Source organism: Rhipicephalus sanguineus, chromosome 8 (genome assembly GCF_013339695.2).
Source record: "Rhipicephalus sanguineus isolate Rsan-2018 chromosome 8, BIME_Rsan_1.4, whole genome shotgun sequence".
NCBI lineage: Eukaryota > Metazoa > Arthropoda > Arachnida > Ixodida > Ixodidae > Rhipicephalus > Rhipicephalus sanguineus.
The window spans coordinates 37238593-37255736 of record NC_051183.1 but is presented as its reverse complement, the minus strand read 5'-3'; the positions used below and the strand labels follow the sequence as shown (position 1 = coordinate 37255736).

The window sequence follows — 17144 nt, the reverse complement described above, 5'->3', positions numbered from 1 at the left end:
ATTCGATTTTCGGCTCTCCATTGGTGCCTCTGGTGTGGGAAGGCAGTAACAAATGGCTTACAAAACGACGTACCGTGTGTATGCTCACCTAATCGTCCATCAAAGACACACTCCGGAGGAGCTTATACTTCCCCAGAGGAACAAGTCCACTTAAAGCACAAAATAACAGGTCGCACTGATAAGGCCTTAGTGGACACACCTCTCGAGAGAGGAATCACGTCCAAGTCCACTTGGCAAATAAAGTGTTCACGTCAGAGGGCATGCCCGCTAAAAAAAATCACTCGAGTCCGCTTAAAGCACACGGCATTGGGTCCCACAAAGAAGGGCCATCAGTGGGAGCGCGCAATGTCCGAAAAGAAGGCGAGGATGTCGTCTATGGTGAACTCGAGGGTGATCATGGACCCCGGGTAGCAGCGCTGCACCAGCGCCTCAAGTGACTTGTACTGGCGGATGAACTCGTCTTGCATCGAGTGCCACACCACCTGCAGGAGGCTGCTGCTCTCGTCTGAGAGGTGCTTCTCGACCTTACGGTACAGGGCCTCGAGTCCCCGCTTGACCTCCTTGCCCGGATACTCCTTGATGACCTTGCGCAGTTCCTGCTTGCTGAAGGCCAGCTGGTAGCCCACTTCCTCCTCCTTGACCCCCTGGGCCACTTTGCTCTGGACTCCCTCGAAGAACAGGTTCAGCTTCTCCAGGGGCCGGCCGAAGTAGTGCGTCACGTAGGCCTGCAGTGCTTCGCTGTAACGCTGCTTCGCCTCGCGCCGCTCCGCCTCCAGGCAGCCGATCTTGAGCTGGTACAGCAGCGTGTACAGCTGGTGGAAGTTCTCTAGTCGGACGACCTGCATTGACAGCGTGGCGTTTTTCAGGAGACTGGTTTCGGCTGTGCTTAAACACCTGAACTCCAGAGTATTATAATAATTGCAGGGGTTTTACATGCAGTGACTAAGATATGATTATGAGGGACACAATAGTGGAGGGCTCAGGAAATTTTGACCGCTTGGGGTTATTTGACGTGCACCTAAATACGCAAGCCTCTGGCATTCTTGCTCCATGAAAAATGCGACTGCTGCGGACAAGATCAAACTCGTGACCTTCGGGGCAGCAGCCGATCACCGTAACCACTGCACCCTCACAGGTCATGTAACCATCACAGGTCATGTGATGAAGTCATCACGTGACGCCACGGTGTATGACATCACAATGACGTCACAGGTTTTGGCAATGCAGAGATGAAGCAACGCGGCCATCTCTGTCGCACAGAGGGTGAATGCGATAACATCATTCCACGTAGAGAGGAAACAGGAAACTTCCTGCCCGTCTTTCGTAAGGAGTATGAAGGGACGCCAGGGGAGGTGGGGGGCTGCGACGCTTGAAGGGCACAGTCGCTGGCGCCCTTCAAGCTAAGAGAATTGACAGCACGAAAAGCGCTTTGGTCCCTAATGCAGACATGTTGCCTCAAACCAGCATTTTGTTGAACTTCGTATAACAATTCAATTTCTTGGTATTGCATTCACTGCTTTGCAAACTGCGACTTTTTTTTTTTCAACCGTCAGCTATTGACTCTAGAAAGCGAGGGGCGGACAAGTAACACAGCGCAGCTGCTTCACAATGCGCCTTCCGACGCCAGGGCCGTTAGCGACGGGCCCGCTACTGACAGCTGTGCAAGTCGAGCCGACTTGCACAACAGAAGCTGCGTCGGCACCATACATGGCATCGTGGCTTACTCGGTTAGCACGTGCGAGCACTATTTATTCAGCGGAATAATTCTTGGTCCATGGTTGTAACTTTGGCGGCCCCATGACTAAGCTGCATGCACATGTTTTGATGTGCTGGTGGTGCGATTGCCGGTGATAGATGCCCCCAAACTAAAGCCTCTGGTGCAGTTTGGTTCAATTTCCGTCGATATTATCAGGATGGCTCAGTAAATCCAATTTGGCGCACTTTGGCGCAGTTGGCACAGGAGTGGAATCACTGAGTTGTGGTATTGTTTCGTGGTATTGTGTCTAGTCGTGGCAACTCATGACACTTGTGTCTAGTCATGGTGACTAGATACAAGAGCCAGTGTACTCGGGATATCGTGCAGGCATTTGAAATATAGTAGAAAGAAAAGACACGTGCGTGAGCTGCCCTTTTATCGCTCTGATTGACAAGGAAGTGGCTTTCCTGGTACATGCGCAGTTGTGAACATTTATGTGTGCTAATATTGCTTTGTGGCTTTTTGCTTATCTTCAGAGGAGTGCAATTTATGTGATAATCTTTTTCCCGCCCATATATATACTTGGATGTTTGCTGTTTTCCTAATAAACTTTCAGTTGCGAGACAGCACCTGTGCTGTCTTTTTTTTTTTCTTCTACTGGCCATCGTGAGTATCGCCCGCCTTGCCAATTTGCTATCTTATCCTCGCCTTTTTAGCCTTACTCAGAATAACATTTTGATACAACCAGCCCAAGCTATCACTCCCACTGTGGGCATCCTCACCTCAGGCGGCGTTCTTTGGTGCTCAACGGCAATGCGGCCAATGGCGTCAAACATGGCACGAACCAGGCGCGTGTACCACTTGTCAAGATCAGCACGACGCTCCGACTGGCGGAAGATGGCCTCAGCTTGCTTGGCGAACTCTTCAAAGTGGTTGAGGAAAGGCAGCAGGCCACACTTGGAGCGCTTTGGTGCTTTGGCTTCCTCTACCGCCCGCACCTGAATGACAATAGCAAACATGGTAACCAGACTTTACAATCACATAGTAAAATTCTCAGCAAGTGTCTCGCCTTCGACAACTCGAAATTACCGGCAAAGTGTAGGGAGGGTGCTTTCCCAGAATGGCATCAAAATTCAAGACGGCAGCGGCAAAGGCAGCGGCAACCTCCAATGATAAGCCCATGCCATCGCAGCCCCTCTGGGGAACAGACACAGATCTTGGAGGTCTTGCTAACTCGCGTGTCCCCATCATCGAATTGCAAATCAGATCTCAAAGGCCATGCTTTTGCCCACGGGAACCTGAAAATCGTCATGGGTGTCGTGCAGCCAGTTTTGGGTGTGATCATTATGGAGGAAAGACAAAAAAAAAAAAATCAAATTTTGACAAATTTCAGGTGCAAGTGCTTTGAGATCGGGCCTTGATGTGATGAGTGATCAGTGTGCGGAGCGGGAGGGGGGTGAGTGGATTCCCAAAACGGTGTATAAATTTGAAATTATTGAAATTAGCAGCGAAATTGGGCAGGGTGCTTGCTCAGAATTTTATAGTAAACTGCATGGAACCATCATAAGCACTTTGTTACATTATTCTGATAGTTTACTCCAGAACTTGTGTTTCTATGCAGTTACGCACGTATATAAGCCGTACGTTAATTTCAATGTTTTGTGTGAGTGCGATGAGTGCTAACATGATGCTACCACTCTAGTCAGGCAATTGATATCACCTTTTGCCAAACCATTTATACTTATGCATGACAATTATGTACTGTTACGAAATAAATAAAATTACAACCTCTGTCGAGTGAAGTTTTATTCAAATAATGTTATGTACATTAGTGTACTAAGCTAGCGGCTAGGAATGGGCGAATATTCGGGCGTTTCGAATATTCGAACGAATATTACAATATTCGAATTCGCTTTGATACGAATTTAGATTATTCGAAATTTCAAAGTATTCGAAATGAATGAATACATGCATACACACAGACATTCTGTCAGGTCGTTGAAGTGTAAATGGAAGATAAATACTTTATTCTGTATTCATTTTTTGCTTATGTATTCGCTGTATGTTGCCTATGTACGGGTGGCAGGAGCTCTGTCAAGCTGCGACGAAGCAGCTTTTTCTCTTGCCACCTTTTTTCCGTTTTATCGTGTAAACGAAGGACGAAAAATAAAACATGATTGATTGATACATTTGACCGCACATAACCCCCTGTAAAGGTAGTTTCACTGCAGCGTCTGGTTGCTGTGCCGTGAAACAATCCATCCAGGAGAGATTGCACTGCCACGAAGCCACACTTCAAGGTTAAATATACCTATTTTTTTAAGTTTTAAAGTGTGTTATATGGGCTTTCATGCGCTAAGTATAGCAATTTTTAAATTGTAACGTATTGCACCACTAATAACTTGCACCCTATTGCTATTCGAATCTTGATACTATTTAAGGCTGCTTCCACTTCATTTCAAACCAAAAAAGTGACATTCACTCATACCTAGTTCCAATCCTTAAAAATACTGTGCAAGGTCATGACGAAAATGCTCATTTTCTCAATAATATGTGGTAAATATTATTCGAACTCTTCGATTCGAAATTATTCAACCAAATCACTATTCGCCTCGGATTCACTTCGAATCTCAAATTCACTATTCGCCCATCTCTACTAGCAGCAACAAGTCGCACAGCGTGTTGTTGACCTCCCTGAAAATTTCACGCATCACAGGATGAACCCTTGTAATGGTTAGCCTTGGCAGGCTGCCATCTTGATTGTGATTGTTGCGAAGTCACTAATAAATGCAGATGGAAAATGAATATCTACAATATGGACAATGACGTATCGTGGTTCTTTAAAGATTGGCTACGCAATGGTTTCAGAGTGATGACAACGAACATAAGAAAAATAAATTTATATTCTATGAAACTAAACATTGCTGATTTCATCTGCCTTTGATTGCCAAAATTGCAGGCATGCTATTTCTTTCTGGCACCCACCGGTGCCCAGAATCATGCATGCATGTGTCCATAACACTTATTCTGTGCAAGTGTTCAATTTAGTAGCACATAGTTTTTCCACGTGGCACAGCATTCCATCTTAACACACACCATCATTATGGTTAGTGGGATCCAAACCAACAACCTTTGAATTACGCGTCCGATGATCTACCCATTGAGCTATGACGGAAGGCGCTCCCACGTCTAGTTTGTAAAATATTTATGTGCGTTTAATCCCATAATTTCAAGATTGTGGGTTTGGATTTCCCGGACAGAAAGGGTGATTTTTCGTCCACTTTAATTCCTTTCAATTTAGGTAACAATCATTACACTACAGTTAAAAAAGCTACAAATAATGACAAGAAAGGGACATGAACAACGACCCGTTTGTAGCACGAAGCCACAAAGAAATCCATGCGGATTTCTCAGAAAGAAAGCTTCTTGGTTGCTGAAAAATTTGTCTTGGTCTACAAATTTTTCAGCAACTAAGAAGCTCTCTCTCTGTAGCATGGATTCATGCTACAAATGGGTGGTTGTCAATTTCCCTTTTGTAACCCTTCTGCCACCTTGCGGAATTCTGCAGAACTAATTTGAAATAACGTCCCCTATGCTTTTCTTCGATTAATTGTCTGTTGGTTTTATTAGTTGCAACTCCATATGCTTGACGCACGTACCTTGTCAGCCATGTATCGGTCGAAGTTACGCTTGGCCTGCACCACCACGGTGCCGAAGGCCATGCTCAGGAAAGAACCGGTGTCTTGCGCCGACATGACATGCTGGTTGAGGCGCACCAGCAAGTGCATCGAGTACACCCCATCCAGCTTGTCATACGTCTCAAGAAAGTTCTGCAGCTTGGCCTCCAGCGTCGGGAAGAGGGCCGACATCATGCGCCGCAGCTCCTCGTTGATCTGCCGCTCCTTCCGGTGCACCGAGGCCAGGGCCTCGTCCGAGGCGGCTCGCACGGGCGTCGCGTAGCCGACACCGGCCGCAGCCGGCTGGCTGCTCACGGAGCCGGGAAGCCGGGCCGAGCCAAGCCCGAAGAAGGCCGCGCAGAACTGTTGCTCGGCCAGGCAGACGGGTTCCAGCATGCTGAGCAGACGTTCCAGGACTGCATCGAAACGGTTCTCCATCGGCTCGGTCGTCTCGGCCTGCTGGACGCTGGAGAGCCGCCGGTCCAGCGTCCCAGTCATGGGCTTCGAGGTGAGCCGGTCCTTGGCCTGTTCAAAGAAGATGTGCAACTCCCGTTCGTACAGCTTGCTCATAGTGTTGATGTAGTTCTTCTGCAGCTGAGCGAAGCGCGTTGGGTCCGGTGCCCGCGAGAGCCACAGCATCAGCTCGCTGTAAGGCCGCAGCTCATTGTGGCAACCCGTGTGCTTGACGAGCGTCACCTCACCACACTGGCTTGTCTCCGAGGCCAGTCGCAGGAAGAGCTTGTTGAGGTGGTGCGAGAGCGTGGTGCTGAACTTGTCGCGCAGCTTCTCGAGCAGTTTCGTCTGCTCCTGGACGGCGGCCATCTTGGACAGGCCCGGGCGAGTCTGGGCGCTGCACGCTTCCTCGAGGGCCCGGGCGGCGGTGGTGCAGGCGCGGATTCCATCCTGATTAGACAGGTCTCCGTTAAGAAGGGCTACCTGCAAGAATTGAAGCAAGGCGGTAAGTTAGGCGAGTTAGTTGGAGTTCATTTTTGATGAAACAGCGCATTACTAAATGAAGGATGAGAAAAGAAGTGCATGGGACATGCGCTGATACAGCGCATGTTTCAGCGCTGTTGCAACAATAAACAAAAGGAATGTACCTGCAACAATGCCAAGCAACACGCTGATCTAGCGGCGCACCTGCCAACCTGATGACCTCGGAATTTGGGAGACTCGTTAAGTGGGGAGGAGGGAGAGGGGAAGGCACGACAGAAAGAAAGCGGCGTAAATATTAATTTATCGTTTCTCGGGGCTGCGGCAACGTCATAGGCAGCTCTGAATAATTACCAGTGAAGTTCTTGGACGTCGGTGATCCTACTGGCAGTCATGCTTAACGGCGCATGCACGCGTGCACAATTACCAGACAAAATGCGCCCTGTCTCACTACGGCACCTTCCCAATCTTACTACGATTATCTTAGTAAACTTTTCCGCCATGACACTAATCTACTGTGGCGAAAGTGACTTACACGCTGTGCACACAACTGACTGAGGCAAAAAAATTTCACAGCCTCTTTCTTTTATTTTCACAGCCGTGCCTGTACAATCAAGAGGATTGTATGAAATCCGCTTTCATTTTCCTCTGCTTCCCTCTGCCACTTTGGTAGGTTTTTGGTAGGGGCTGGGACAATCGGTATTGCCAGAAGCAAAGCCTCCGAGATGAAGAGACGTTTTGCAACTTTTCCGTTCGGGGAAGGGCGCATGCGTCGGGGCATCGTGAAAAAGGCGGATTCGGGAGTTTCCTGGGCACATCGGGAAAGTTTGCAGGTATGTAGCGGTGACGTATCTTGCTTGCTCTGATTAAAGATATTGCAGCGAGTTCAGAGACAAGAAAGTTATCCAACCTACCAGCAAAAGAGCAACTAAATACTGACTTCTCATGTTTTAAGTGGCAAAACGAAAACATGATTATGAGGCACGCAGTATGTACAGACACTGGATTGATTATTTACTTCCGAGGTTTCTAAAATTTGTGACAATATGAATGTACATGGGCTATGCCTGCGTTTCAGCGCCTTCAAAATGTAGCAACTGTGGCCAAGAATCAAACCAGTACACTCCTGCTCTGCAGCACGCCGCCCTAACCGCTCAATCACTAGCGCGGGTAATAGTTGACATAAGTAATCAGCCATGATGCTAAAGAAAAAGAATGGTGGACTATCTTAAGATCGGAACAGAGATAAACAAATATTGATTACTGGAAAATCAACTCATTTATGCAGCACTTTGCGTAAAGACAGAGCAAGACACTGCAAACATGTGAGTGAAAAGGATACAGGCTGTCCTCGTGTAACACATTTCAACACATAGCTGGACCCTGTTAGATGATGCTTATGAGCATTAAATTCCTGATATAGTCAATCTGAAACAATCTGCATAATTTGAAATTTCTGATATGAATCAAACAGTCATTACTATTTGGTTCATACTTTATTGAAGAATTTACTAGTATTAGAAACTGTCAAGTATTCATTTTTGTTCAAACACAAGTGATAACAACACTTATTCGATGCTCAAGTGGGAGAGGTAGATGCAGTTAAGGACTATTCCAAAATCATTCAATTGACACGAAAGCTACTGCTTTACACATGTGTCAGCTCCTGAGCAAATGCATGAGGCTGACAACATCTGCTCAACAATTTCCAATCTTTCATTCAGAACCACTCGCTTTTAGGCATCCTGTAGGGTACACAAAGCTTTTGCCTTCGTTTGGGCAAGGTAACCTATTATTTTGCTAGACTCAACACATTTGTGTCCCTTTAATACAATGAGCAGTGCTACAATATCCCACTTGGCTTCTTCGGTGACCACAACACTTGTGTACTGTCGGCCGCAAAAGTTTGCGGGATCTGCAGCGTGTGGTGGAGCGACGGAAAACTGCATTGCTGCGTCACCTACCGAGACGCGGCGGGTGTTGAGGCTCGCGGCCTCCGCGATTAGATCCGGCAACGGCACGTTGTCCAAACGCGCCGTAGCTAATCGCCGAGGCCGATAGCCTCAACACCCACCGCATCTCGGTAGGTGACACAACAATGCAGTTTTCCGTCGCTCCACCACACGCTGCAGATCCCGCAAACTTCTGCGGCCGACAGTACAAACAGTCATGTATATTTAAGGGACAGAGAATTTGCAAGTGAGCCGAATTTCCACTTCACCAGGGAACACAGCTTGTAATTACAATTGTGGCAGAACAGTGCAGAACATTGTTGACTATCAACTGGTTTTTTATGAAAGGGCTGTGTCCTGTGTGTTCACTGTCCCCGTTTTTGTGCTGTTCTGCCACAACGTTCACAAACCAACCAGCAAACCTAAAACCAGCAAACCTCTTGTGCATTCCATTTCTTCTAATTAAAAGTCTCACCCAGTACTAGTTTTTGCAGTGTACACAGTTATGCATTAAATCAGAAACGTGATGCCTAATAGAGCAGGAATTCACATTTATTGTAGATTAAAAGTCTCACCCAGTACTAGTTTTTGCAGTGTACACAGTTATGCATTAAATCAGAAACGTGATGCCTAATAGAGCAGGAATTCACATTTATTGTAGAGTCCATATCGTGTAAACATTTGTAGCTGAGCATACACTTGCTGTTCCCATGTTTTACTTAGATGTTGCACATAAGTGACAACAGTTATTTCTCATTCACAAGCATTCCAGCTAAGTGGACACCTAATTGCATATAGTGTTACATGCAGGCCTGTAGCAAGGAATTTTTTTTTGGGGGGGGGGGGCCCACTTGATGAAAACCTTGACTATTTGAGAAAAACAGCTATGTTCATTAATTATTTTTGGTAAAACACCCGCATCCATCAACATTTTTGGGAGAGCCCGGGCCCCTAGGGAGCGACACGGGAGGCTCCCTCCATGTTGGGGCTGCACCCACAAGCTTTTCACACGCGCAGGTGCGAGTTGGTGGCAAAAACAATGCCGCAGTATCTTTTGGGTGAAGCTATATTACAATTTTAGATATCGAAGGACCAAAAAATTTCTTTTTCGATTTTGCAACTTTGCTATTTAACAAAATAATTGTAGTGCAGTCACGACTTCGTTAAATTGAGTTTCAACAGTATAGTGAGTCACAAGCCAGGATAGTGATGGTAAACTAGTAAACTAGTAAGAGTCAAGAAAGGCCACTGCTCCGACCTGGTGCGCATGCGGCAAGTCGAGCTGATTGACCAGTGTCTCCAGCTCGTGCAGGAGGCGGACATTGTTCTCGTTCTGCACGTGCAGCAGGGCATCCTTCTCCTCCATCCGGAGCACGCTGTCACGCACGGTGCGCAGCAGGTGCTCGTATGCGTCCAGGCGGCGCTCGAGGCGGCACACCTGTCAAGAAAAGAGGAATGTGTCCGCAATGTGCATAACGTGAGCCTGATGCAATCACTACTAGTGCAATCATGGCACCAAACGTGGGTAGCTGAGCCTGTTGGTACACGTTAGCAAAAAAAAAAAAACCGCAGCGAACACGAAAATAATTCAAAGGAACCCAACTGAGCAACCTGTAAATATCCGGTAAAATTTGTTACGACAAAGGTTAAACACATGTTAGGTAAGTCCCTTGACATATACCACGAGGCTTATTCATTACACCTGAAAACAATGGAAATATGTGGGTAGATGAGAGGGAAGAGATGGGTGGTGCATATGCAGCATGGTTGGCAAGGTACGTGCACAGAATGGCGGGCTTTACAAGTGAAGCAGCTCTGGCAAAGCAAGTTGTGTGCCGTGCAGTGGAAGTGAACTTGGCGGGATCCTTGGATGATTTGGTGTGGCGACACTGAACACATCCAAGGGTGCTTTTACTTTTTGCTTTTTATTTTCACGGAAAAAGATGCACAATATTTCTGAGAGAACATCTCGATCAATAGCCGATATGGCCACTTATGGATCCACAGGCTGTACCGAATTAGGTAGCACTTGATACCTAAAGAAGTTGTAATTACATTTCTCTATCCAGATATATATCAAACGGACAAATGCAAAAAAAAAAATGCGAATACAGAGCCACTCTGGTGTATACATTATGGGAATGCCACGGGATAAGTGACAATAACGAGAAGGCAGCCTATAGTGACAGCCTTCATGCATGCTGGGAGGCCACACTGCTAAGCCACGCCCTCGAGGGTCAACTCTGAGCCATTGAGCAGGCCAAGGAAGCGGCCAGGGCCCGAGAAATGCTGGCTGTCATCAAGAAGGGGTCTTCTGTCCGCCCCGCCAACTCACAGGACTCACAATAAAGTTATTTCCTTCCTTTAGTGTCCCTTGCATAGTATGTAAAACCAACCAAATCTTTTGCACCTAACGAAATGTATAGTACGAAATGTCACTGATGCAGACTGTATTAGTTATTAGGGGGTCAAGACCTCGTCAGGCTTTTTATCGTTCAGTTTTTGCCTCCCGCAGGAAATTTTGTATATTTTTTCTCCTGCAAATAAACAATGTTCAACGACTGCACGCATGACCCACCTCGTCAAGGGCCACCTGCGTCATTTCCATGAGCTTCTGGACCCGCCGCTCGGACTCCATGATGGTGTACACGTTGGAGGCATCCAGTGCGGCCAGTTCGCGGGCAAGCTGCTCGGTGAACTCCTCGGCATTGTGAATGGCAAATTCATACTTGGCCATCAGGCACTCCAGGTCGGCCTCCTCACGTGCTGTCAGCGCCTGTTGATATAAAGTCTCTCAAGCAGTTGCAATAATCTCACGTCAAACGGGAGATGAGAAAACAAACATCGGCAGGACGAGCACCCGCCCTGTCAATGCATGTTTTTTCTACACCATTTCTTCTTGCCTTAAAGGAACACTAAAGTGAAGCAGTAAACTAGTTTAGACTGATAAATTATACTCTAAAAACGCTAGTGTCGTTAATTTCCCCACCATACATTTTATTAACAGATCAGAAAATCAATTTCAAAAGCTTCGCTTTTAAATTTCCCGCCGAAGTCGTCAATGGTGACGTCACAGATTTCCAAGTGTTGTTTTCAAATTTTGGCCCCACTGAATCAACAAAGTTTACACAGACTTGGTATGTTAGGTCTCTGGCTCCCTCAGAAGACAACACACTTCCTTTTCACTGATTATGAATTGACGACGAAATGATTACTGATTATGGCCCCAGTAGACGTCCTGAAAAACTACGGCATCACAGTGACCGGTATGAGAACTTCATGGTGGCTTGGCCACCCCCATTTTCTTTTTGCCCCTTTTCTCGCTTATCAGGCATCTTCTCACGGCAAGCATGGTGATTTTGGTATTGTGAAAGAATAATTTACTAGTACGAAAAAAATCATTTTGCTCTTTGGTGTCCCTTTAAGAACTCCACAGTACTCGTGCACTGATACATGAAAATTTAGGACAAAGTAATGCACGTACTTCTGTTTTTAGCGTCTACAGTTTGCATCATATCGGGGTAATTTTGACTTGAACACTTACATCAGAGCCAACACTACCTTTAGTAGCCACATCTGCAGTGACATGGTGCGGTTATCAGAAGCAATTGCTCATAGCGGTCATTATAAGTGCTGTCGCATTTCAGTCCGTGTGTATTGTACCAGTATGGCTCATCAACTAGCTCTGACAAGAGCTCTTCCACAATTATAGTGATGAGAAATTGTACAACAATTACTTCTGGGGTTTTCCGTGCTCATAACCAAGACATAATTATGAGGCACTCCATACTGGGGCACTCAGAATTTATTTAAGAACCCCAGGGTTCAGAACCCCAAGGTTAAGAATGCCAGGGGGTCACCCTAAAGTTCTATTATGTGCACCTAAAAAAAACTGCTGTACCAACTGGAGCCAACATTTCACCAAGAGGACTTCTCTTCGTCAGTGTCTTTAAACTGAATTGAATGTATTGACAGAAAACAATTTACAAAAATGTAATAGTTGTAAAAACATATCTGAATCCCTTGCCCAAGTCTAGTTGGCATTCAATGAAATGTAATTATGAAAAGAGCATGTCACATAGCAAAACAATAAGTTACAAACAAAAATATTTTACTAACATTATAACACTTTAAAACTAGCTATAACATATTACGTATGTACAGATCATAGGAGATGATTATACATAAGGACAAAAAAAATATCTAAGATAGCATATAAAATGAGCATATCAAATAGCAAAGCAATAAGTAAACATACAAAAATAATTTTATGAAGACAAGTCCAGGGCAGCTATTCTCGATGTATCCACCTAGTGGACATATCCACTTCTGCGGAGCGCAGTCAGCTACTCGAAAAGCGGCGAGGCGTGACGTCATGGCGCTCTTGACCACGTCAATGCACCGAACCTGCCAGCACGTTCCCAAGGTAAAGAGAAAAAAAGTGGACAAAATGTGCAGTAACCGGACACTTAAACTTGACAAGTTTGAACTTGCATATGAATGTGTTCAGATGTTTGAGAACAATGCAGGAAATGCGTACCGGCCTTCCAGGTACATCAGGCGGGCGGCCACGTTAAACCTAATTCAAGGGCTAACGAGATTACAGTTCATGCACAGCCTCCGAGATGTGCGTCCAAAAGCAGATCTTTGGGGGGCAGCATTCATTGCGGTGAAACACATTCCGTCCCTCTCATTTGTGTTGAGAGTTGTGAAAGCATCGCGACATAAAACAACGTTGCGGAAGAAGGACCGGAAACACGGTGTGCGCTGCTCACCGAGCTCCAGCCAATCAGTGGAGGCTGAAGTGCACAGTCCACTAGGTGGATACATCGAGAATCGCGCCCCAGATGTCAAAACGATGGCAGCAGCAATATTCCCTGTTCAATGATTTCTGATCCCTTCCGGCCTACATCTTCTGAACATTCGTCTAGTTTAGATGCTACATGTGAAGTCATTTAATGGAATCATTTAATCAAGACGAAGCAGATCTGTGTCAACTTGTCCACAGAAAGAATGCAGGCAAAAATATAAGCGTTTGCAATGCGTTACACACTGTAAGCAGCTTGCGCTTACTCGCTGATTTACCCTTCCTAATCATTTCTGTAATTCCATGCTACATCAACTTGCCCGAGCATCCATCATTCAGTGTGCTGAAAAAATCAGCATACTACTTATGTACTGACAGTGGTTAGTGCTGGCAAACAAAAGAACAATGGAAGCACAGGCACTTGTGTCACTTCTACCAACGCTAACCACTGTCAACCAAGATGCACCAACAGCCCACTCTCAATGAGCAATTCTGTCTCATTTTCTCACTCATGAAAGCCTTGTTCACAATGATGGACATATTGTAGAACTATAAAAGCGTATGAAATTGAGCTTATTGGTACGCAATCATAATAATTGTTGGCGTTTAACGCCCCAAAACCACGATATGCTTATGAGAGACGCCGTAGTAGAGGCCTCCGGAAATTCTGGGCACCTGTGGTTCCTTAACGTGCACCTAAATCTAAGTACACCGGCCTCAACCATTTTTGCCTCCATCAAAAATGCGGCCGCTGCAGTCGGGATTCAGATACGCAATCATAGTGAAAAAACAGCGCGATACAAATACGACAAAACGGACCAAATAAATGCACCTGTTGGTAGTCAGTCAAAGCTGGTCCTGTTTGGTCTTTCTTGCGTTTTTATCGCGTTGTTTTTGCAGTGCGATTGTAGGACTAGTTTTCCAGCACAGTTTCAGTGAACACTTTCTTTCAGGTGTATCGGCCATGGAGAGGAAGCAGAACGAACTTGTTAGTTGAGATGCACTTACTTGATAGTCGTCAGCCTCGTCAGCGACCACCTTCTCCAAAAGCTGTGCCCGGCCGTCGTCTTCCAGCAGCGCCTTGGGCACGTTCTCAAAACGTGGACGCTGTTGCTGTGGCACATAGTGGACACACAAGCGGTATAGGCAGCGCAGAAAGTCGTTGCGCTCTTGGATGTTCTTGGCTTGCCATCTGAAAATAAAAAAATGATGTGGCCATGTGAAAATATGTGAACATGCAGACTACAGCCCTCCAAATGTGACGCCTATCGCGTACCTGTCGAAGTGAACAACACTGCCTCGAACTTATCAATTTGTCAAAGCAATGTCGCAGTCTTCCCACATGGCACAAGCCTCAACCTTGACTTTCAGGCATATTATACCCTTCAGTCACGAATTATAATTTAGTGTTCCAAGAAGTTTCAACCTCAAACCGGCGATAGAAATACAAATCCGCACAGCAAAATTAACTCTGTAATGCCCACAAAAATGCTTGAGATCACAGAAATGTGCGATTTTAATTGGCTCTCGCATGTATAAAAATTTTATATGAGTTGTACCTGGTTGTACAGTGGTACCCGTATCACCGTAGTCTGAGGATGTGGCTGACTATAGGCGGAATTTATTTGTAATTCTTACATTGCCAACGACTACAGTTGGTATAACCATGCACTATGGCTTGATTTATAGCTTGAAGCTGGTGAAAGTGCGATACACAGGTTGTTACAGGACCTGCCACGATGGTCTAGTGGTTATGGTGCTCGACTGCGGACCCAAAGGTCTTGGAATTGAATGCCGGCTGTCGCAGCCACATTTTTATGGAGGCAAAATACTAGAGGCCCATGTACATAGATTTAGGGGCATGTTAAAGAACACCAGATGGTCGAAATTTCCGGAGCCCTCCACTACGGTGTCTCTCAAAATCATATGGTGGTTTTGAGAAGTAAAAGCCCAACAATTATTCCGTCTAGGTAAGCGAAAGTAACGTCCGACATGCAACGTGAAGTAGGATCCCTTCTAACCGTGCTCAAGCACAGTGACGAGTCATTCGACGAGAGGCGTCGGTGCACTCTATGTACTGGTGACAGTGTTCATAACGGTGAAATTGGTACAGCGGTACTAATGGCACCGTTGTCATAGGATGTGGCTGACTGTAGCAGAAACTATTTGTAATTCCTAGGCTGACAACGATTACAGTTTGAGCGTGCGAAAATGCGATACACACGCTGCTAAATCAGCCTTTTACATTTTCCTGCACTGCCCTCTGTTGTTTTGGCAGGGGCCGGGGCAACCAGTATTGCCAGAACAAAAGCCTCCGAGATTAAGGGGTGTTTTGCAACTTTTCTGCTAGGGGAAGGGTGCATGCACCATGGCACCATGAAAAAAAAAAGCTCTCAAACCAGCATTTAATGTTATGCTAATCCTACTCTAATCCAGCGCTAATTCTGCGTTTAATGTAGTTCTTGTGTAGGTCTTGGTGTAGTTCTAATTCCTGCGCTTAATGCAGCTCCACCAGGGACGTAGCCAGAAATTTCCCCTGTGATTCCCGTGGCAATCGTGCGCTTGCCGAGGCGGTGGCGCCCTCTCTTGCACCAGTATTAGCCGCATGTCTCAGAAGCGTTTTTCGCAATTTTAGGTAAATTATCGCAATTAACTCTTGGTTATTTCTGTAGTTTATATTATTTTAGACCTTGTTAGTGTATTCTGCACTGGTTTCGAGCGTTGCTAGCCTTGTTTTAGGCCTGTATCGACCCCTTGATTTAGGGCCGCATTCTCAAACCAACCTTATCTCATGTTTTCCTTAAGTTTCTGTACAGTCTACATGCATTATAAGGGCACAAAAACGGTAACATGGCAAAAGGTAACTACATGATTGGTTTGTGAATACCAGCCTACTTCGCTTATCAAACGCACTAAAGGCAAAAAGCCCATAAGGAAAACGCGAGATACGGATAAGGTTAGTTTGTGAATACGGGCCTTAGAGCGTCATCGCGCTACTTGAGACGGACGGACGACATGCCGGGCCCCTAAAGTGCTCCGTACTTAAGGCGGATTGACCTGTCTGGCTAAGCGAAAGTAACGTAGTACGACCAGCAATGTGAAGTAGGATCACTCTCAAGCACGTTAAGCAGACAACGACGGGTCATTCAACGAAAAGCTGCGGTACACTTCTTATACCGACCTGTAAACTTTATCGAAGTGCAAATCGAATTCGGCGCTGTCCGCCTTGCGGCCGTCTACGAGGCGTAAGTCCCGTAGGGACCAGCAGTGTTTCTTCTTGTAGAGGTCTTTGTCGGTGCTCTTCACCTGGTATAGGGAGACTCGAACGGGCTTTTCGGTGCTCACGACGGCGCACAGGAGGCTCATCTTCTTGCGTTTCGTCGCCTCGACGACGTTGACGACGTCGACGAGACGCTCGTCGTTCGGGCGAAACAGTTCGCACTGCAGAGAGTGTCGCGTTGCCGCCATCGCCGCCATTTCCGCAGCAACGGGCCGCTCTGCTTTGCCAGCGTTGTTGGCTCGTCACCCGGCGTTCGCTTCACTGAGCCCCAGGAACTATCGGCGTTCACGTTTGTTGGGATTCAGCGAGTCGGGAAGGCGATCGCAGTTGGTGGGCGAGACTCCCGACAGATCCTTCGGACGTGAGAATAGCGTGCGAGTAGCTGTGACGTACCGTGCTGCGTGAGACGTGATAATAATTTGTTGTAAATTTCGACGTCTATAACATGTATGTAACAGAACAATGGCCTCTAAGATTTTCCCAAAACTGTCGGCGTTTCAGGTTGTCGGGATTGAACGATTCGAGAAGGTGACCACATTCGGTGGGCGCGACTCACCTGACTCGCCGACAAATCTTTTGCATGTGAAAATAGCGCGCAATTTACTGTGGCGTACCATGTTGCGTGCGACGTGAGAATACCTTATTTTAAATATCGACGTCTATGACTTATAAGTGGCAAAACAATGGCCTTCAAGATCTCTGAAGTTGGCCTAGGGATCTGGAGGGGAACAGGGAGCACAGTAACAGTTGATCAGAATTGGACAGTATCATGAAAATTGTTTTACTCGCATTTTTTATT

At 46.2% G+C, this 17144-nt stretch overlaps 1 protein-coding gene across 1 annotated transcript; it reads right to left on the bottom strand.

Annotated features, from left to right (window-relative positions):
- Positions 1-283: 283 nt before the first annotated feature.
- On the bottom strand, positions 284-16689 carry LOC119401733 (exocyst complex component 1). Its single transcript, XM_037668672.2, has 7 exons — positions 16247-16689; positions 14074-14257; positions 10837-11034; positions 9517-9696; positions 5356-6309; positions 2479-2694; positions 284-839 (listed from the first exon to the last, which is right to left on the bottom strand). The coding sequence occupies exons 1-7, from the start codon at positions 16540-16542 to the stop codon at positions 330-332; spliced, it is 2538 nt and encodes an 845-aa protein (XP_037524600.1). The 5' UTR covers positions 16543-16689; the 3' UTR covers positions 284-329.
- Between the last annotated feature and the right edge of the window lie 455 nt (positions 16690-17144).

Coding starts and splice junctions, on each gene's coding strand:
- LOC119401733 (XM_037668672.2), bottom strand. CDS start 16,542: ATGGCGGCGATGGCGGCAACGCGACACTCTCTGCAGTGCGAACTGTTT. Junction 11,035..14,073: donor ACGAGGCTGACGACTATCAA/GTAAGTGCATCT, acceptor TTATATCAACAG/GCGCTGACAGCACGTGAGGA. Junction 840..2,478: donor ACCAAAGAACGCCGCCTGAG/GTGAGGATGCCC, acceptor CTGTCAATGCAG/GTCGTCCGACTAGAGAACTT.